This window comes from Pelecanus crispus, unplaced genomic scaffold (assembly GCF_030463565.1).
Source record: "Pelecanus crispus isolate bPelCri1 unplaced genomic scaffold, bPelCri1.pri SCAFFOLD_127, whole genome shotgun sequence".
Taxonomy (NCBI): domain Eukaryota; kingdom Metazoa; phylum Chordata; class Aves; order Pelecaniformes; family Pelecanidae; genus Pelecanus; species Pelecanus crispus.
The window spans coordinates 200-20,745 of NW_027461255.1; the positions used below are offsets into that span (position 1 = coordinate 200).

General features: G+C 69.2%; 2 protein-coding genes across 2 annotated transcripts; one reads left to right on the forward strand and one right to left on the reverse strand.

Moving 5' to 3' along the window:
* Positions 1-1,869: 1,869 nt before the first annotated feature.
* PIP4P1 (phosphatidylinositol-4,5-bisphosphate 4-phosphatase 1) lies at positions 1,870-7,243 on the reverse strand. The gene is made up of 7 exons (XM_075727321.1): positions 7,195-7,243; positions 6,489-6,673; positions 5,715-5,821; positions 3,994-4,099; positions 3,149-3,201; positions 2,975-3,063; positions 1,870-2,015 (listed from the first exon to the last, which is right to left on the reverse strand). Exons 1-7 carry the CDS (start codon positions 7,241-7,243, stop codon positions 1,870-1,872), a joined length of 735 nt encoding a protein of 244 aa, XP_075583436.1.
* Positions 7,244-7,818: 575 nt separating this feature from the next.
* LOC142596861 (purine nucleoside phosphorylase-like) lies at positions 7,819-20,288 on the forward strand. The gene is given in 9 exon segments (XM_075727323.1): positions 7,819-7,829; positions 8,045-8,208; positions 10,469-10,621; positions 10,624-10,701; positions 12,014-12,117; positions 14,478-14,653; positions 16,158-16,339; positions 20,022-20,047; positions 20,049-20,288. Coding segments are annotated over 9 exon segments (1,134 nt in total).
* Positions 20,289-20,546: the final 258 nt, after the last annotated feature.

Consider the following 20,546-nt stretch of genomic DNA (forward strand, 5'->3'; position numbering starts at 1 on the left):
CCCTAGAGCCGCAGGGACCCCCCGCCCCACGCCTATAGATACCCCCCGCCCCACAGAGACCCCAGCCCCACAGACCCCCCCAGCCCCACAGAGACCCCCCAGCCCCACAGACCCCCCCAGCCCCATAGAGACCCCCCAGCCCCATAGAGACCCCATAGACCCCCACAGAGACCCCCCAGCCCCATAGACTGCCCCACCCCATAGAGACCCCCAGCCCCATAGACCCCCTCATGGCCCCATAGCCCCCCCATGGCCCCCCATAGGGCCCGGAACAACCCTCAGGGACCCCCCCCCCTCCCCCCCGCCCCATATATTTTTGCCCCCCCCCGGGGGGAGCCAATAAAAGCCGTTGTTGTTGTTGAGCCTGGCGCTGCTGGGGGCCGGGGGTGGGCGGGGCTTTATTGAGGCCCCGCCCCCGCCAAGCCCGGGGGAGGAGCCACGGGGGGAGGGGGGGGGGCATGCGGGGGAGGGGGGAGGGGCCAGGGGCATGCGGGGGGGAGGGCAGCCAAGATGGCCGCCAGGGCGGGGGGGGCCTGGTCCAAGATGGCCGCCACGCCACAGCGCCGATCCAAGATGGCCACCAGGGCGGGGCGGATCGATCCAAGATGGCGCCTGGCCCAAGATGGCCGATCCAAGATGGCCGCCGCGCTGGGGATGTGTGGGGCCAAGATGGCTGCCGCACCGGGAGGATCCATCCAAGATGGCCGCCCCCGCGTGTCGTTAGCGTGTCCGGTGATGTCACAGGCCGTCCCCGGTGATGTCACGGCAGAGGCGGGGCTCCCGATGACGTCAGAGGCGGGCGGCGATGATGTCATCGGCGTGGCCCCAGTCACGTTGCGTGAGCTCAGTCGCGTGACGCAAGCGTGTCCTAGCCGTGACGCCGCACGCAGGCGTGCCCCGGACTCATCGTGCGATGCAGGCGTGCCCAGTGCGCGTGGCGTGACGTAACACACGCCTGAGGCGTGACCCGTGACGTAAGCACGCCCGGAAGCGTGTCCTGTCCGTGTTGCACGATGCAGGCCTGGCCGTGTCGCGTGATGCAAGTGCGTGCGGCGTGCACTGCACGACACGGGCCTGTCCCGCCTGCGTCATGTGACGCTGCCATGTCCCGGGCGTGCTGTGGGACGCAAGCGTGTGCCGGGCGTGTCACATGATGCAAGCGTGTCCTGGGTGCGTCACATGATGCAAGCGTGTCCCAGATGTGTCCCATGATGCAAGCGTGTGCCAGGCGTGTCACTTGACACAAGCATGTCCTGGGTGTGTCCCATGACGCAAGTGTGTCTTGGGCGTGTCCCATGATGCAAGCATGTGCTGGGCGTGTCCCATGACACAAGCATGTCCCAGGCGTGTCACATGACGGAAGCATGTCCCAGGCATGTCCCATGATGCAAGCATGTCCCAGGTATGCCACATGACACAAGCGTGTCCCAGGTGTGTCCCATGATGCAAGCATGTGCTGGGCGTGTCCCATGATGTAACCGTGTCCTGGGTGTGTCCCATGACGCAAGTGTGTCCCAGGCGTGTCCCATGACACAAGCATGTCCCAGGTGTGTTACATGATGCAAGCGTGTCCCAGATGGGGTCCCATGATGCAAGCGTGTCCCAGCCATCTCACGCGACGCAAGTGCGTTGCAGGCATGTCCCATGATGCAAGCATGTCCCAGGCATGTCACATGATGCAAGCGTGTCCTGGGCATGTCCCATGACACAAGCATGTCCCAGGGCGTGTCCCATGATGCAAGCATGTCTGAGGCGTGTCGCAGAGCAGGCCGAGCTGCCCCGGCCATGTCCCGCGACGCCTCCCCCTCCGCGCGCGTCGCGGGGCGCGTGACGGGCCGCAGGGCGTGTCGGAGGCGTGTCGGAGGCGTGTCAGGCGCGGGGGGGCAGGGGCTGGCTGACGCGCACGCAGCCCCAGTAGGCCGCTCGCAGCAGGCAGGCGCCCGCCCCCGCCCCCAGCAGGGCCCAGCCCGCGTGCAGGGGGGCGGAACCGGTGGGCGGGGGCCCCACGTGCCCACCTGCGGGGAGGGGGCGGGGTCACGGAAGCCCCCGCCCGCCCTCGAGACCCCGCCCCCCCCCAAACCGCCCCCAGACCCCACAGGCCCCGCCCCGCCCCGCGGCCCCGCCCCCTCCCCGGAGACCCCACCCCCGCAGGCCACACCCCCTCCCCGTAAGCTCCGCCCCCTCCCTGAGACTCCACCCTCCCCATAGCCCCCACCCCCCCTTGGCCCCGCCCCCTCCCCAGACTCCACCCTCTCCTCTTAGGCCCCGCCCCTCCCATGTTGGCCCCACCCTCCCCTAGGCCCCGCCCCCCAGGCCCCACCCCTCCCCTTGGCCCCTCCCCTCCCCATAAGCCCCGCCCCCGCCCCAGGACACACCCCCTTCCCATAAGCCCCACCCCCTCCCCGTGAGCTCCACCCCCTCCCCCAGACCCCACCCCTCCCCATAAGCCCCACCCCTCCGCTTAGGCCCCGCCCCCTCCCCATAAGCCCCGCCCCCTCCCGCCCCTCCCCTTGGCTCCGCCCCCTCCCCGGCCCCGCCCCCTCCCTTGGCCCCGCCCCTTCCCCATAAGCCCCGCCCCTCTCCCGCCCCCTCCCCTTGGCCCCGCCCCTTCCCCATAAGCCCCGCCCCTCCCCTCGGCCCCACCCCCTCCCCTTGGCTCCGCCCCTTCCCCATAAGCCCCGCCCCTCCGCTTAGGCCCCGCCCCCCTCCCCTTGGCCCCGCCCCCTCTTCATAAGCCCCGCCCCCTCCCCTTGGCCCCACCCCTTCCCCATAAGCCCCTCCCCTCTCCCGCCCCCTCCCCTTGGCCCCGCCCCCTCCCCGGCCCCGCCCCCTCTCCATAGGCCCCGCCCCCTCCCCTTGGCCCCGCCCCTTCCCCATAAGCCCCGCCCCTCTCCCGCCCCCTCCCCTTGGCCCCGCCCCCTCCCCTTGGCCCCGCCCCTCCCCTGGCCCCGCCCCCCGTGGCCCCGCCCCTCACGGCCAGCCCGCGCGGCCCCGGCCATCAGCAGCGCCAGCAGGAGGCAGCAGAGGCAGCGTCGCCGCGGGAACCGGCGGCCAATGGCGGAGCTGGGGGGGCGGGGCCTCGGTGAGGCGGGGGCGGGGCCCGGCGGGGGGGCGGGGCCGGGGCGGGGGGTGGGGGAGGGGCACTTACACCTTGCGGCAGTGGGGGCAGCGCGCCAGCGCCCCCGGCGGGAGCTCCGCCCACTGCGGGGGCGGGGTCAGCGACGGGGCCCACGCCCCCCAGCGCGGGGGGGGCGGGGCCCACATGGGGGGTGGGGCCCAGGCATAGGGGGCGGGGGCCCAAATACAGGGGCTGGGGCCCACATCTGGGGGGCTGGGACCCATATACAGGGCTGGGGCCCACATCTGGGGGCTGGGGCCCACATCTGGGGGGCTGGGACCCATATACAGGGGCTGGGGCCCACATCTGGGGGGCTGGGACCCACATCTATGGGGCTGGGACCCACACCTGGGGGGCTGGGACCCATATACAGGGGCTGGGATCCACATCTATGGGGCAGGGGCCCATATACGGGGGCTGGCACCCAAGTATAGGGGGCTGGGACCCACATCTATGGGGCTGGGACCCACATCCAGGGGGTAGGAGCCCATATACAGGGGCTGGGGCCCACACCTATGGGGCAGGGACCCACATCTGGGGGGCTGGGACCCACATCTATGGGGCGGGGGCCCCAAATACAGGGGCTGGGGGCCCACATCAATGGGGCAGGGACCCACATCTAGGGGGCAGGGGCCCATATACAGGGGCTGGGACCCAAGTACAGGGGGCTGGGACCCACATCTGGGGGGCAGGGACCCATATATAGGGGCAGGGACCCACATCTAGGGGGCAGGAGCCCATATACAGGGGCTGGGACCCACATCTATGGGGCGGGGACCCACATCTGGGGGGCTGGGACCCATATACAGGGGCAGGGGCCCACATCTATGGGGCGGGGACCCCCCGCTGTGGGGCGGGGCGCGGGCGGGGCTCACCAGGAAGGGCGCCCCACAGTGGCCGCAGGCGACCCGCAGGCCCCCGGGGGCGGGGTCAGGGCTGGGGGCCCCCGCCTGCACGGGGCCCAGGTTGATGATTCGCTTACTGGGAGCACTGGTCAGACTGGGAACGGCCCCCCCGCTGCTCCCAGCGCCCCCCAGCGCCCCACAACCCCCTCCCAGTGCCCCCCAGTGCCCCCCAGTGCCCCCCAACCCCCTCCCAGTGCCCCCCAGTGCCCCCCAGTGCCCTCCCAGTGCCCCCCAACCCCCTCCCAGTGCCCCCCAGTGCCCTCCCAGTACATCCCAGTGCCCCCAACCCCCTCCCAGTGCCCCCAGTGCCCTCCCAGTACATCCCAGTGCCCCACAACCCCTCCCAGTGCCCTCCAGTGCCCTCCCAGTACATCCCAGTGCCCCACAACCCCCTCCCAGTGCCCTCCCAGTACATCCCAGTGCCCCCCAACCCCCTCCCAGTGCCCCCCAGTGCCCTCCAGTACATCCCAGTGCCCCCCAACCCCCGCCCAGTGCCCCCAAATGCCCCCCAGTCCCCCCCCAGTCCCTGCCAGCGCTCCCAAACTCCCTCCCAGTCCCTCCCAGTATAACCCAGTGTCCCTAAACCCTCTCCCAGTGACCCCAAACCCCCTCCCAGTCCCTCCCAGTGGTACCCAGTTCACTCCCAGTCCCCCAAGCCCCCTCCCAGTCCCCCCAGTGCCTCCCAGTCCCCCCAAACTCCCTCCCAGTCCCTCCCAATGCCCCCAACCCCCTTCCCAGTCCCCCCCAGTCCCTCCCAGTATAACCCAGTCCACCCAATTCCCCCCCAATCCCCTCCCACTGCCCCCCAGTGCCCCCCAGGCCCCTCCAGTCCCTCCCAGTCCCTCCCAGTATATCCCAAATCCCCCCCCAGTCCCCTCCCAGTATAACCCAGTCCCTCCCAGTGCTCCCAAGCCCCCCCAGTCCCCTCCCAGTCTTTCCCAGTCCCCTCCCACTACATCCCAGTCCCCTTCCAGTATATCCCAGTCGCCTCCCAATCCCTCCCAGTCCCCCCAATCCCCTCCCAGTCCCTCCCAGTGCCCCCCAGTCCCCTCCCAGTCCCCACCAGTCCCTCCCAGTCCCCCCCAGTCCCTCCCAGTCCCTCCAGTCCCCCCAATCCCCACCCCAGTGCCCCCCAGTGCCCCCAGTCCCCTCCCAGTATATCCCAGTCCCCTCCCACTACATCCCAGTCCCCTTCCAGTATATCCCAGTCCCCTCCCAATCCCTCCCAGTCCCCCAATCCCCTCCCAGTCCCCTCCCAGTTCCCCCAGTCCCTCCCAGTCCCCTCCCAGTCCCTCCCAGTATATCCCAGTCCCCTCCCAGTCCCTCCCAGTCCCCCCCAGTCCCTCCCAGTCCCCTCCCAGTCCCCTCCCAGTATATCCCAGTCCCCTCCCAGTCCCCCCCAGTCCCTCCCAGTCCCCTCCCAGTTCCCCCCAGTCCCTCCCAGTCCCTCCCAGTATATCCCAGTCCCCTCCCAGTCCCCTCCCAGTCCCCCCCAGTCCCTCCCAGTGCCCCCAGTGCCCTCCCAGTATATCCCAGTCCCCTCCCAGTCCCCCCCCAGTCCCTCCCAGTGCCCCCAGTGCCCTCCAGTATATCCCAGTCCCCTCCAGTCCCCCCCAGTCCCCTCCCAGTCCCCCCCAGTCCCCCCCAGTGCCCCCCAGTGCCCCCAGTCCCTCCCAGTCTATCCCACCGACCAGCGGGGCCGGGGGCAGGCGATGCGCTGCGCCGAGGCCCCGCACACCAGCAGGCAGTTGCAGGGGCACCGCACGTACTTCTTGCCGCCCGGCGCCGTGCGGATGGGCTGGGGGCGGAGCCTGGCACCGGGCACGCCCCCGGACACACCCCCGAGGCCACGCCCCCGGACCACGCCCCCGAGACCACGCCCCCGACCACGCCCCCGAGGCCACGCCCCCCCGCCACCCCCCCGCCCCTTTAAGGCGCTCCCCACCCCCCTGCTCACCCCTGGGTGCCCCTTTAACCCCGCCCCCTAAAGCCCCGCCCCTTAAGCCCCACCCCTAAAGCCCCGCCCCGCCCCTTTAAGCCCCGCCCCCTCAAGCCCCGCCCCTTAAACCCTCAGCCCTCCGCGCCGCCCCTCCCCTCACCCCCGGGGTCCCCCCTTAAGCCCCGCCCTCCTTGAGCCCCGCCCCTTTTTAGCCCCGCCCCGCAACCCCCACCCCCTTAAGCCCCGCCCCCCGTAAACCCCCAGGCCCCGCCCCCTTAAGCCCCGCCCATTACACGCCCCGCCCTCCAGGCCACACCCCTCAGCTCCCCCCGGGCGCCCTTTAAGCCCCGCCCCCTGTAAGCCCCGCCCCTTAAACCACGCCCCCTCAAAAAGCCCCTCCCTCCCAGGCCACACCTCTCAGCGCCCTCGGGCGCCCTTTAAGCCCCGCCCCCTTAAGCCCCGCCCTTAACCCCGCCCCCTCAGCCCCGCCCCTTTAGGCCCCGCCCCTTTAGGCCCCGCCCCTCACCGTGGCCTCCCCGCAGCCCCCGCACTTCACCACGTGCTGGTGGGTTTTCCCCTCCACGCTGATTGGCCGCTGGCACACGCGGCACGTGACCGCCGGCCCCGCCCCCCCTTCCGGGCTGCCCAATGGCGAGTAAGGGGGCGGGGCCTCCCCCGGCAGCGCGGCCGCCGGCCCCGCCCCCACGGCGCCTGGCGGGAGGGAGGGGGCGGGGCTGAGCCTCGCCCCAAGCCACGCCCCTGCCTCTAAAGCCCCGCCCCCTCCGCCAAGCCCCGCCCCTTCAGCTCAGCCACGCCCCCTCGCTGAGCCCCGCCCATTTCAGTGAGCCACGCCCCTTCCTCTAAGCTCCGCCCCTTCCGCCAGACCACGGCCTTTCCACTAAGCCCCGCCCCCCGGACCCTCAAGCCCCGCCCCCTCAGGGCCCAGCCCCTCCCCCAGCCCCCGCAGGCCCCGCCCACCCCCTCAAGCCCCGCCCCAAGGTGCCGCAGGCCCCGCCCTCAGCCCCACCCCTTCCGCTAAGCCCCGCCCACCCCCGGCCGCCCCCTCAAGCCCCGCCCCTTTGGGCCCCGCCCCCGCCGCAGTCCACCCAAGCCCCGCCCCTTCCCTTAAGCCCGCCCCTCGCCCTCAAAGCCCCGCCCACCGCCTCGCTGCGGCCCCGCCCCCCGGGCCCCGCCCCCTCACCCGCCGCCGGGGCCCCCCCCCGCCCCCGGGCCCGGCCCCGCCTCGGCCGGCAGCAGCGGCGAGCGCTCCCCGTCCGCCATCGCGGCGCCGCCCATTGGCCCGCCCGCGTCACGTGACCGCCCCCGCCCGCCGCCCCGCCCCGCGCCGCGCCCATTGGCCCGCTCCCCACCACGTGACCGCGCCGCCCGCGCTCCGTTGCCAGGCGACGCGCGCCCCCCCCCGCCCGCCCGCCCCGCGCCGCGCCCATTGGCCCGCGGCGCCCACGTGACCCCGCCTCCAGCGCTCCGTTGCCAGGCGACGCGCGCCCCCCCCTCCCCGCCCCGCGCCGCTCCCATTGGCCCGCTCCCCACCACGTGACCCCGCCTCCCGCGCTCCGTTGCCAGGCGACGCGCGCCCCTTCCTCCCCGCCCCGCGCCGCGCCCATTGGCCCGCGGCGCACACGTGACCCCCGCCACCGCAGCCCCGCGCCGCCATTGGCCCGCGCCCCCTTTCCCGCCGCCGTCGCCATGGCGACGCGGGCGGCTCCCCCCCTCCCACCGCCGCTTCCCATTGGCGGGGCGGCGTGGGGGGGCGTGGCTCGGCGCCGTGACGTCAGGCGGGCCAGGCTATAAAAGCGGCGGGGCGGGGGCGGGGCGGGCGCGGAGCGGCGGCGGCGATGGAGGGCAGGTGCGGGGCGCATGCGCGGGGGGGGGGGGGGGGGGGGGGGGCGCGGTGACCTCAGGGGCGCTCGGCCAATGGCAGGCGGCGGCCGGGCCTCCCCCCCACCCCCAGCCCCCCGCGGCGGCCAATCGGAGCCCGGATGCTTGGGGGGCGCCCCGAGGTGTGGGCCTCGCCCCACGGATGTGGGCCTGAGCCCCATAGATACGGCTCCTGCCCCACAGATGTGGGCCTGAGCCCCCCAGATACAGCTCCTGCCCCACGGATGTGGGCCTGAGCCCCCAGATACGGCTCCCGCCCCACGGATGTGGGCCTGAGCCCCCCAGATACGGCTCCCGCCCCACAACTGTGGGCCTGAGCCCCATAGATACGGCTCCGCCCCACGGATGTGGGCCTGAGCCCCATAGATACAGCTCCTGCCCCACGGATGTGGGCCTGAGCCCCCCAGATACGGCTCCCGCCCCACAACTGTGGGCCTGAGCCCCATAGATACGGCTCCTGCCCCACAGATGTGGGCCTGAGCCCCCCAGATACAGCTCCTGCCCCACGGATGTGGGTCTGAGCCCCCCAGATACGGCTCCCGCCCCACAACTGTGGGTCTGAACCCCATAGATACGGCTCCTGCCCCACGGATGTGGGTGTCTACCCTACAGGTGTGGCTCCCGCCCCACGGATGTGGGTCTCACCCCACAGACGCAGCTCCTGTGCCACAGATGTGGTCTCACCCCCTAGATATGGCTCCCGCCCCACAGATGTGGGTCTCACCCCACAGATGTGGGTCCTGCCCCCCCCCGCCCTTTGAACCCCCCAAGGGGGTGGGGCAGCCCCTCCCCCCCCCCCCCCCAGGTCCCAAAGTCCCTTTGGCCCCGCGCCCCACGGCGCCACCAGCCAGGCGGGGGTCAAGGCCGCGCCGTGGGGCCCGGCGCACGCTATGGGGCGCACGCTATGGGACGCGGATGCTCCCCGCAGGTGCGGGGCCGCGGGGCTCAGGCGCTGCCGTGGGGCAGCCTGGGGGTCCCAGGTGATGTTGGGGGTCACGCTATGGGTCACACCGGGGCGTTTGGGTGCTGCCGTGGGGCCCGGGTGACGTTGGTGCCGCTGTGGGTCTTGGGTCATGTTCATGGTCACCCTGTGGGGCTCAGGCCGCCCTATGGGGCTCGGGTGCCCCCATGGGTCCCGCTGTGGGGCTCGGGTGCCCCCATGGGTCACCCTGTGGGGCTCAGGTCCCTCTATGGGGCTCGGGTGCCCCCATGGGTCCCGCTGTGGGGCTCAGGTCACCCTGTGGGGCTCGGGTGCCCCCCATGGGTCACCCTGTGGGGCTCAGGTCCCTCTATGGGGCTCGGGTGCCCCCCATGGGTCCCGCTGTGGGGCTCAGGTCACCCTGTGGGGCTCGGGTGCCCCCCATGGGTCCCGCTGTGGGGCTCAGGTCCCTCTATGGGGCTCGGGTGCCCCCCATGGGTCACCCTGTGGGGCTCAGATGCCCCCCACAAGTGTGGCTGTGGGTCCTGGGTGCCCCCGTGGGTCACCCTGTGGGGCCCGCTGTGGGGCTCAGGTCACCCTGTGGGTCCTGGGTGCCCCCATGGGTCCCGCTGTGGGGCTCAGGTCCCCCTATGGGGCTCGGGTGCCCCCATGGGTCACCCTGTGGGTCCTGGGTCACCCTGGGGGTTGCCCTATGGGTCGTGGGTGCAGTTGGGGGTCACCTGTGGGTCCTGGGTGCCCCCATGGGTCACACCATGGGTCCCGGGCGCAGTTGGGGGTCCGGCCGTGGACCCAGGTGCAGTTGGGGGTCACCCTGTGGGCCCCGGGCGCAGTTGGGGGTCACCCTATGGGTCCCAGGTGCCCCCGTGGGTCACCCTGTGGGCCCCGGGCGCAGTTGGGGGTCACCCTGCGGGCCCCAGGTGCAGGTTGGGGGTCATGCCATGGGTCTCGGGCGCAGTTGGGGGTCTGGCCGTGGGCCCTGGGTGCCCCTGTGGGTCACCCCGTGGGCCCCGGGTGCAGCTGGGGGTCACCCTATGGGTCCCAGGTGCCCCTGTGGGTCTCGCTGTGGGCCCCAGGTGCAGTTGGGGGTCACGCCATGGGTCTCGGGTGCAGTTGGGGGTCCGGCCATGGGCCCCGGGTGCAGCTGGGGGTCACCCTATGGGTCCCAGGTGCCCCTGTGGGTCACCCCGTGGGTCCTGGGTGCAGCTGGGGGTCTGGCCGTGGGCCCCGGGCGCAGCTGGGGTCTGGCCGTGGGTCCTGGGTGCCCCTGTGGGTCTGGCCGTGGGCCCCGGGTGCAGTTGGGGGTCTGGCCGTGGGTCCTGGGTGCCCCTGTGGGTCTGGCCGTGGGCCCCGGGCGCAGTTGGGGGTCACCCTATGGGTCCCAGGTGCCCCTGTGGGTCTGGCCGTGGGCCCCGGGCGCAGTTGGGGGTCTGGCCATGGGTCCTGGGTGCCCCTGTGGGTCTGGCCGTGGGCCCCGGGCGCAGTTGGGGGTCACCCTATGGGTCCCAGGTGCCCCTGTGGGTCTGGCCGTGGGCCCCGGGCGCAGTTGGGGGTCTGGCCGTGGGTCCTGGGTGCCCCTGTGGGTCTGGCCGTGGGCCCCGGGCGCAGTTGGGGGTCACCCTATGGGTCCCAGGTGCCCCTGTGGGTCTGGCCGTGGGCCCCGGGCGCAGTTGGGGGTCTGGCCGTGGGCCCCGGGCGGCGCCGTGGGGTGACGCGGCGCCCGCCCTGCCTGCCCCCCAGCTACGAGGCCTGCGCGGAGGCGGCGGCCTGGGTGCGGGCGCGGGCGCGGGTGCTGCCGCGGGTGGCCCTGGTCTGTGGGTCCGGGCTGGGGCCCTGGCCCAGGAGCTGCAGGAGCCCCAGGCCTTCGACTACGCCGACATCCCCCACTTCCCCCGCAGCACCGGTGGGCACTTGGGGGGCACTTGGGGGGCTGGGGAAGGAGTTGGGGGGCTGGTTTGGGGGCTGGGGGGCACTTGGGGGGCTGGTTTTGGGGGTGGAGGGGGCACTTGGGAGGCTGGGGGGGCACTTGGGGGCACTTGGGGGGCTGGTTTGGGGGTGGAGGGGGCACTTGGGGGGCTGGGGGGGCGCTTGGGGGGCTGGTTTGGGGGCTGGGGGGCACTTGGGGGGCTGGGGAAGGAGTTGGGGGGCTGGTTTGGGGACTGGGGGGCACTTGGGGGGCTGGTTTGGGGGTGGAGGGGGCACTTGGGGGGCTGGGGAAGGAGTTGGGGGCTGGTTTGGGGGCTGGGGGCACTTGGGGGGCTGGGGAAGGAGTTGGGGGCTGGTTTGGGGGCTGGGGGGCACTTGGGGGCACTTGGGGGGCTGGTTTGTGGGTGGAGGGGGCGCTTGGGGGGCTGGGGGGCGCTTGGGGGGCTGGTTTGGGGCTGGGGGGCACTTGGGGGGCTGGGGAAGGAGTTGGGGGGCTGGTTTGGGGGCTGGGGGGCACTTGGGGGGCTGGTTTGGGGGTGGAGGGGGCACTTGGGGGGCTGGGGGGGCGCTTGGGGGGCTGGTTTGGGGGTGGAGGGGGGCACTTGGGGGGCAGAGGGGGCACTGGGGGCCTGGGGGGCACGTGGGGGGCTGGTTTGGGGGCTGGGGGGGCACTTGGGGGCAGAGGGGGCACTTGGGGGGCTGGTTTGGGGATGGAGGGGGCACTTGGGGGGCAGAGGGGGCACTTGGGGGGCTGGTTTTTGCGGATGGAGGGGGCACTTGGGGGGCTGGGGGGGCACTTGGGGGGCTGGTTTGGGGGGTGGAGGGGTCACTGGGGGGCGCTTGGGGGCAGAGGGGGCACTTGGGGGGCTGGTTTGGGGATGGAGGGGGCACTTGGGGGGCAGAGGGGGCACTTGGGGGGCTGGTTTGGGGATGGAGGGGGCACTTGGGGGGCAGAGGGGGCACTTGGGGGGCTGGTTTGGGGATGGAGGGAGCACTTGGGGGGCAGAGGGGGCACTTGGGGGGCTGGTTTGGGGATGGAGGGGGCACTTGGGGGGCAGAGGGGGCACTTGGGGGGCTGGTTTGGGGATGGAGGGGGCACTTGGGGGGCAGAGGGGGCACTTGGGGGGCTGGTTTGGGGATGGAGGGGGCACTTGGGGGGCAGAGGGGGCCACTTGGGGGCTGGTTTGGGGATGGAGGGGGCACTTGGGGGGCAGAGGGGGCACTTGGGGGGCTGGTTTGGGGGCGGGGGGGCAGTTGTGGGGCGGGGGTGACCCCGCCTCCCCCCCCAGTGCAGGGCCACGCGGGGCGCTTGGTTGTGGGGCGCTTGGGGGCCGCCCCCTGCGCCGTCCTGCAGGGCCGCTTCCACCTCTATGAGGGCTACAGCCCCGCCCAGGTACTGCCCCACACATGGGGGGCCTGCCCCACACATGGGGGCCCCGCCCCCTTTCTGTCGGGCCCCGCCCCCTAGGTGTGGGCCCCGCCCCCTTTATGTCGCTCCCTACCCTATATAAGTGGGCCCCACCCCCTCGCTGTTGGTCCCGCCCCATAGATGTCCATCCCTGCCCTATATATGGGGGTCCCAGCCCCATAGATAGATGCGGGTCTCCACTCCGTAGATGTGGGTCCTGCCCCCTAGGTGTGGGCCCCGCCCCCTTTATGTCGCTCCCTGGCCTATATGAGTGGACCCCACCTCCTCGCTATGGGTCCTGCCCATAGAAGTCCACCCTCACCCTATATATGTGGGTCCTGCCCCATAGCTGTGGGTCCCCACCCTGTATACGTGGCTCCTGCGCCATAGATGTGGGTCTCCAGTGCATATATGTGGGTCTTGTCCCATAAGTGTGGGGCCCAGCACCCAGCTGTGGGTCCCCACTCCCCTACATGTGGGTTCTGCCCCATAGCTGTGGGTCCCAGGCCCATATGTATGGGCCCTGCCCCATAGATGTCCATCCCCACTCTATATTTGTGTCTCCTGCCCCATAACTGTCTATCTCTGCCCTATATATGTGGGTCCTGCCCCATAGTTGTTGCTCCGCACCCTGTATATGTGGGTCCCAGCCCCATAGATGTGGGTCCTGCCCCATAGATGTGGGTCCCAGCCCCATATGTATGGGTCCCCAGTCTCTCGATGCGGGTCCCACCCCATAGATGTCCATCCCTGCCCCATAGATGTGGGTCCTGCCCCATAGGTGTGGGTCCCCCTGGGTCCCCCCAGAACTCCCGGGTCCCCCTGCCCCCCCCATTGCCCCGGTGCCCCCCCCGCCTCCCCCCACCCCCAAACCTTGGTTCCCCCCAACTTTGGGTCCCCCCAGTGCCCCCTCTGCCACTTTCCCTGCCCCCCAGCCCTGAACTTGGGTTCCCCCCAACTTTGGTTCCCCCCCTTTCCCCCCATTGCCCCCCCACCTCCCCCCACCCCCAAACCTCGGTTCCCCCCAAACTTCGGTTCCCCCCATTCTCCCCCATTGCCCCCCCGCCTTCCCCTCCAACCCTGAACTTTGGGGCCCCCCAATTTTGGGCCCCCCAATTCGGGGCCCCCCCAATTTGGGTTCTCCCCAACTTGGGTTCCTCAACTTTGTTCCCCCCAATTTCCTGCCCCCGAATTTGGGGTTCCCCCCAACTCAGGGTCCCCCAATTTCCTACCCCCCAATTTTGTGCCCCCAGCTCAGGCCCCCCAATTTCCTGCCCCCCAACTCAGGGTCCCCCAGTCTCCTGCCCCCCAATTTCCCGCCCCCCAACTCGGTTCCCCCCAATGCAGGGTCCCCCAGTTTCCTGCCCCCCAACTCAGAGTCCCCCAATCTCCCGCCCCCCAATCTCCCACCCCCCAGCTTGGGGTCCCCCAATCTCCCGCCTCCCAATCTCCTGCCCCCCAGCTTGGTTCCCCCCAATCTCTCACCCCCCAACTCGGGGTCCCCCAATCCCCCACCCCCCAGCTTGGTTCCCCCCCAATCTCCCGCCCCCCAATCTCCCACCCCCCAGCTTGGGGTCCCCCAATCTCCTGCCCCCCAATCCCCCGCCCCCCAGCTTGGTTCCCCCCAATCTCCTGCCCCCAACTCGGGGTCCCCCAATCTCCCACCCCCCAACTCAGGGTCCCCCAATCCCCCACCCCCCAGCTTGGTTCCCCCCAATCTCCTGCCCCCAACTTGGGGTCCCCCAATCTCCTGCCCCCCAATCTCCCACCCCCCAACTCGGGGTCCCCCAATCTCCCACCCCCCAACTTGGTTCCCCCCAATCTCCCGCCCCCCAATCCCCCACCCCCCAGCTCAGGCCCCCCAATCTCCCACCCCCCAACTCAGGGTCCCCCAATCCCCCGCCCCCCAGCTTGGTTCCCCCCAATCTCCTGCCCCCAACTTGGGGTCCCCCAATCCCCCGCCCCCCAATCTCCCACCCCCCAACTTGGGGTCCCCCAATCTCCCACCCCCCAACTTGGGGTCCCCCAGCTCAGGGTCCCCCAATCTCCTGCCCCCAACTCGGGGTCCCCCAATCCCCCACCCCCCAACTCGGGGTCCCCCAATCCCCCACCCCCCCAACTCGGGGTCCCCCAATCTCCCGCCCCCCAATCTCCTGCCCCCAACTCGGTTCCCCCCAATCCCCCACCCCCCAACTCGGGGTCCCCCAATCCCCCACCCCCCAACTCGGTTCCCCCCAATCTCCCACCCCCCAACTCGGGGTCCCCCAATCCCCCACCCCCCAACTCGGGGCCCCCCATCCCCGCCCCCCAGCCCCCCCAGCCGTGCCGCAGCTGCGTGCCCGCAGGTGGCCATGCCGGTGCGCACGCTGGCCCTGCTGGGCGCCCACACGCTGGTGCTGACCAACGCCGCCGGCAGCCTCCGGCCCGGGCTGGGCCCCGGCCACCTCCTCGTCATCCGCGACCACATCGACCTGCCCGGGCTGGCCGGCCGCAGCCCCCTGGCCGGCCCCAACGACGAGAGGTGGGGGGCACCGGGGGGCACCCGAACCCGAACCGGGGGCACCCGAGCCGGGGGAGAGCCATGGGGGGCACCCACGCCCCAACCGGGGGCACCCAAACTTGGGGGGAGCCATGGGGGGCACTGGGGGGACCCAAACCTGGGGGGCACCCGAACCGGGGGGACCCGAACCGGGGGGAGCCATGGGGGGCACCCAAACCCGAACCGGGGGCACCCGAACCAGGGGGAGCCATGGGGGGGGGACCCAAACCTGGGGGGCACCGGGGGGGCCCAAACTTGGGGGGAGCCATGGGGGGCACTGGGGGGACCCAAACCTGGGGGGAGCCAAACTTGGGGGGCATCGGGGGGGAGCCAAACCTGGGGGGACCCATGGGGGGCACCAGGGGGGACCCAAACTTGGGGGAACCAAGGTTTGGGGTGGGAGAGAAACCAATGTTTGGGGGAACTAAAGTTGGGGGGCACCGGGGGGGGACCCAAATCTGGGGGGCACCGGGGGGGGACCCAAACCTGCAGGGGACCAAGCTTGGGGGGACCCATGGGGGGCACTGGGGGGGGACCCAAAGCTGGGGGAACCAAGGTTTGGGGGAACCAAAGTTGGGGGGCACCAGGGGGGACCCAAATCTGGGGGGACCAATGGGGGGACCCAAACTTGGGGGAACCCAAAGTTGGGGGGACCAAGGTTTGGGGTTGGGGGGCAGGGGAAGGAGGGGGGCACAGGGGCAAAGGGGGGGGGGCCCGAAGTTGGGGGGAACCAAAGTTGGGGTTGGGGGGGAGGGGAAGTGGAGGGGGGGGCACCAGGCATGGGGGGGACCCATGGGGGGACCCAAAGTTGGGGGGAACCTCAGGTGAGGGGGTTGGGGGGCAGGGGAGGTGGAGGAGGAGGGCAATGGGGGGGAACCAAAGTTGGGGGGAACCAAGGTTTGGGGTTGGGGGGCAGTGGGAGTGGAGGGGGGGACACCGGGCATGGGGGGACCCGGGGGGGCACCATGGGGGGGGCCCACAGTTGGGGGGAACCCAAGTTCAGGGTTGGGGGGCAGGGGAGGTGGAGGAGGGGGGCACTGGGGCAATGGGGGGGGAACCAGAGTTGGGGGTCACCGGGGGGGACCCAAACCTGGGGGGGACCAAGGTTTGGGGTGGGGGAGGAACCAATGTTGGGGGGCACCGAGGGGGACCCAAAGTTGGGGGGACCCAAGGTTTGGGGTTGGGGGGCAGTGGGAGTGGAGGGGGGCACAGGGGCAATGGGGGGGGACCCGGGGGGGCACCATGGGGGGCCCCAAAGTTGGGGGGAACCCAAGTTCAGGGTTGGGGGGCAGGGGAGGTGGAGGAGGGGGGCACCGGGGGGGGAACCAGAGTTGGGGGGGACCCCAAGTGCGGGGGGGGGCCCTGGGGCAGTTGGGGGGCACGGACAGGGCCCATGGGGGGGGTGGGGAGGATTGGGGGGGGCGGGGGGGGACCCCCGGGCCCTCCGTGGGTCCCCGCCCCCCCCGACCCCCCCGGTGCCCCCCAGGTTCGGGCCGCGCTTCCCCCCCATGGCGGGCGCCTACGACGCGGGGCTGCGGCGCCTGGCCCTGGCCCTGGCCCCCCCCGAGCTGCGGGCGCGCCCCGGCGTCTACTGCGGCGTGGGGGGGCCCAGCTACGAGACGGGGGCCGAGTGCCGCCTGCTGCGGGGGCTGGGCGCCGACGCCGTCGGTGAGTGGGGGGTCCCCGCCCCGGGGGGCTCCCGGGGGGGCTGCGGGCGCTAAGGGGGCGGGGGGGGGGGGGCGTAACGCGTCGCGAGGCGGGGCCAGGGGGCGGGGAACACGCTAGGGGCGCGTGGAGAAGGGCGAAACGTGCTAAGGATGCGTTGGGAACACGTACAGAGAGGCAAAACATGCTAAGGACACGCTAGGAGCGTCTACAGAGAGGCAAAACGTGCTAAGGACGCACTAGGAACACGTACAGAGAGGTAAAACATGCTAAGGGCACGCTAGGAACGTCTACAGACAGGCAAAACGTGCTAAGGACGCGCTAGGAACGCGTACAGAGAGGTAAAACATGCTAAGGGCACGCTAGGAACGTCTACAGAGAGGCAAAACGTGCTAAGGACGCGCTAGGAACACGTACAGAGAGGCAAAACATGCTAAGGGCACGCTAGGAGCGTCTACAGACAGGCAAAACGTGCTAAGGACGCACTAGGAACACGTACAGAGAGGTAAAACATGCTAAGGGCACGCTAGGAACGTCTACAGAGAAGCAAAACATGCTAAGGATGCGCTAGGAACGTCTACAGAGAGGCAAAACATGCTAAGGACACGCTAGGAACTTCTACAGAGAGGCAAAACATGCTAAGGACGTGCTAGGAACGCGTACAGAGAGGTAAAACATGCTAAGGACACGCTAGGAACGTCTACAGACAGGCAAAACGTGCTAAGGACGCGCTAGGAACACGTACAGAGACGCAAAACATGCTAAGGACACGCTAGGAACGTCTACAGAGAGGCAAAACGTGCTAAGGACGCGCTAGGAACGCGTACAGAGAGGTAAAACATGCTAAGGGCACGCTAGGAACGTCTACAGAGAAGCAAAACGTGCTAAGCACGCGCTAGGAACATGTACAGAGAGGTAAAACATGCTAAGGACACGCTAGGAACACGTACAGAGAAGCAAAACATGCTAAGGATGCGCTAGGAACGTCTACAGAGAGGTAAAACATGCTAAGGACATGCGAGGAACATGCAAAGAAAGGCAAGACATGGTAAGGACGCACTAAGGACGTGTAAAGAAATGCAAAACGTGCTAAGAACACGTGAAGAAAAGCAAAAGATGCTAAGAACACGCGAGGGACGTGGAGAAAGGTGAAACATGCTAAGGACACACTAAGAACGTGTGAGGAAAGGCAGAGTATGCTAAGGACATGCTAGGAACATGTAAAGTGAGGCAAAGCATGCTAAGAACATGCTGGGAATATAAAAGGGAAGGCAAAATATGCTAACGACACACTAGGAACATGTGAAGAAAAGCACACATGCAAAGGACACGCGCGGAATACGTGAAGAAAGGCAAAAGATGCTAAAAACACGGCAGGAACGTGTGGGAAAAAAAAAGGTGAAACATACAAAGACCACACTAAGAACATGTGAGGAAAGGCAAAACGTGCTAAGAACATGCTAGGAATGTATGAGGAAAGGCAAAACACACTAAGAGCACGCTAAGAACTTGTAAAGAACGGCAAAAGATGCTGAGAACACACTAGGAACATGTAGAGAAAGGCAAAACATGGTAAGGACACGCTAGGAATAGATAACAGAAAGCAAACGTGCTAAGAGTGCATTAGAAACGTGTAAATAAAGGCAGGACACGCTAAAAGCACTCTAGAAACATGAAGAAAGGCAGAACATGCTAAGGACATGCCAAGAACAGGCTGTGGAAGGCTGGACAGGACAAGGACACGTTAAGAGGAGTAAATGGTAGCTATGGCTGACAGGCTAAAAACATGCAAAGAGAGGCGAAACACGCCAATCGCACGCGAAGGACAGGGCTGAAAGGCTCGGCAGCACGCTAAGGCGGGGCAAGGACATGCGCAACACGCTAAGAGCAAGCCAGTGCGGCACAGAAGAGTAAATCGCGGCGAGGCCTGCAGGACACGCTAAGAACACGCAAAGAAAGGCAGAACGCGGTGAAGGGCGGGGCATGCAAGGCTGACTGTGCTCGGGGCGGGCCGCAGGGACGCTGAGGACACGCTAAGGGCACGTTAAGGGCGGCGGCCCGAATACGTGGGGCGTGCCAAGAACACGTTGCAAAGAAAACCGCAACATGCCAGTTACACGTTAAGAACAGAGCAGGCGAAGCCCAACGGGCTGAGGACACGTTGAGGGCGCGGCGAACACGCTTAGAAAGGCAGAACACGGGTGGGAAGATGGAGAACACGCTAAGGGACACGGCAACACGCTAAGGACCTGCCAGACAGGGCGAAGGCTACGCTCATGGAAACGCGAGGCACGCGGGCGGGACGCGCTGAGAACACGCTAAGAACGGCTGCTCCTGCGGCGACACGCTAAGGGCACGCTAAACGCCCTCGGAGGGGCGTGTTAAGAAAGGCCAAGGCTGCTGAAACGCGCCAAGAACAGGCTTGGAACACGCTAAGGAGGGGCCGAGCACGCTAGCGGCGTGCTGAGCGCGTGAGGAGGGACCGACCGCGCTAAGAACACGTCAGGCTGGGCACGCTTGGGACACGCTAGAGGTGCGAGGGAAGCGGGGGGGAAACGTGTCCGACGACCCTAAACATGCCAGGGACACGCTAAAGACGTTGGGAGGAGGCCAGACACGCTAGGGGCGCACGCAACGCAGGGGCTCGACACACCAAGAACACGCCACGCGCTGTTGAGCGGGCAGGACACGCGGCGAACGCGCTGGGGCCCAACACGCTACGGCAGGTGGAACGCGCCGGAGCACACTAGGAACATGCAACCAGCAGGCTGAGCGTGTTTGGAACACGCGTGGGATTAAGTAGGCCGCCTCCCCCCCACGCTGCTGCGAGAGGATGAGTATGCTGACAACACACTAAGAGCATGCTAAGAGCACGGTAAGAACATGCTAAGAGCATGCTAAAGTGTGCCGAGAGCCTGCTAAGAACAGACTAAGAACAGACTAAGAGTGTGCGAAGAACACACTAAGAGCACAGCAAGAACATGCTAGTAGCATGCTAAAAACATGCTGACAGCATGCCAAGAACACACTAAGAGCATGCTAAGAACACACTAAGAACATGCTAAGAGCACAGAGCATGCTAAGATGCCGAGAGCATGCTAAGAGCATGCCGAGACACGCCAAGAGCATGCTAAGAACAGACTAAGCGCATGCTAAGAACACGCTAAGGGTGTGCTTAAGAGCACGCTAAGGACAGGGTAAGAGCACGCTAAGAACACGCTGAGTGTACTAAGAACACTGAGCACGCTAAGAACACGCCAAGAGCATGCTAAAACCGCGCTACGAGCGTGCTGAGCACACCAAGCGCATGCTAAAAACACACTAAGAGCACATTAAGAGCGTGCCAGGGACACACTAAGAGCATGCAAAGAGCGCGCTCAGAGCGTGCCAAGCGCACGCTGCAAGCCCGCTGAGAGCGTGCTAAGAACACACTAAGAGCACGGCAAGACTGCAGCAAGCGCATGCCAAGCGCGTGCTGAAATGCGCGCTAAGAACAGGCCAAGAGCACGCCAAGAGCACGCCAAGGCCATGCCAAAACGCTTGCCGGGCCCCCCGGGGGAGCCCCATCCCACGCTCCCTTGGCAGGCGCGCGCTCCTTGGCGTGCCCTTGGCGTGCCCTTGGCGTGCGCTCGCCCCCGGCGTGCCCTTGGCGTGTCCTTAGCGTGCGCCCCGCTTCTCCTTGCAGGCATGAGCACGGTGGCGGAGGCGGGTGGCGGGGCGGCACTGCGGCCTGCGCCTGCTGGGGCTGTCGCTCATCACCAACGCGGCGCCGGGGGATGAAGACGAGGAGGGGGAGGGGGAGGGGGAGGGGGGGGAGGGGCAGCCCCCCCGCGCCCCTCCCCCCGGGCACGCCGAGGTGCTGGCGGCCGCCCAAGCCGGGGCCCGGCACCTCCGCACCCTCCTGCTCGCCCTGGCCCCGCGCCTGGCCCAACCGGAGGCCGAACACGCTTAGGACACGCTTAGGACACGCCTAGGGCACGCTTAGAGCACGGGAAGGACAGGACGGAGCCCGCCCGCCGGGCGTTCGGCCACGCGTTGGCTTCTCCCCGGAGGTCGCGTGTGGGTGGCGGGGCCCCCCCCGCGGCCGGTGCCGCGCTCAGGCGTGGCGGGTGGCGTGGCGGTGGCGTGGCGGTGGCGTGGCGGCTCCTCGCTCCCGCGTCACGGTCCCGTGTCCGTCCCCTGTTGCTGGCCTGTCGCCCGCGTGTCCGTC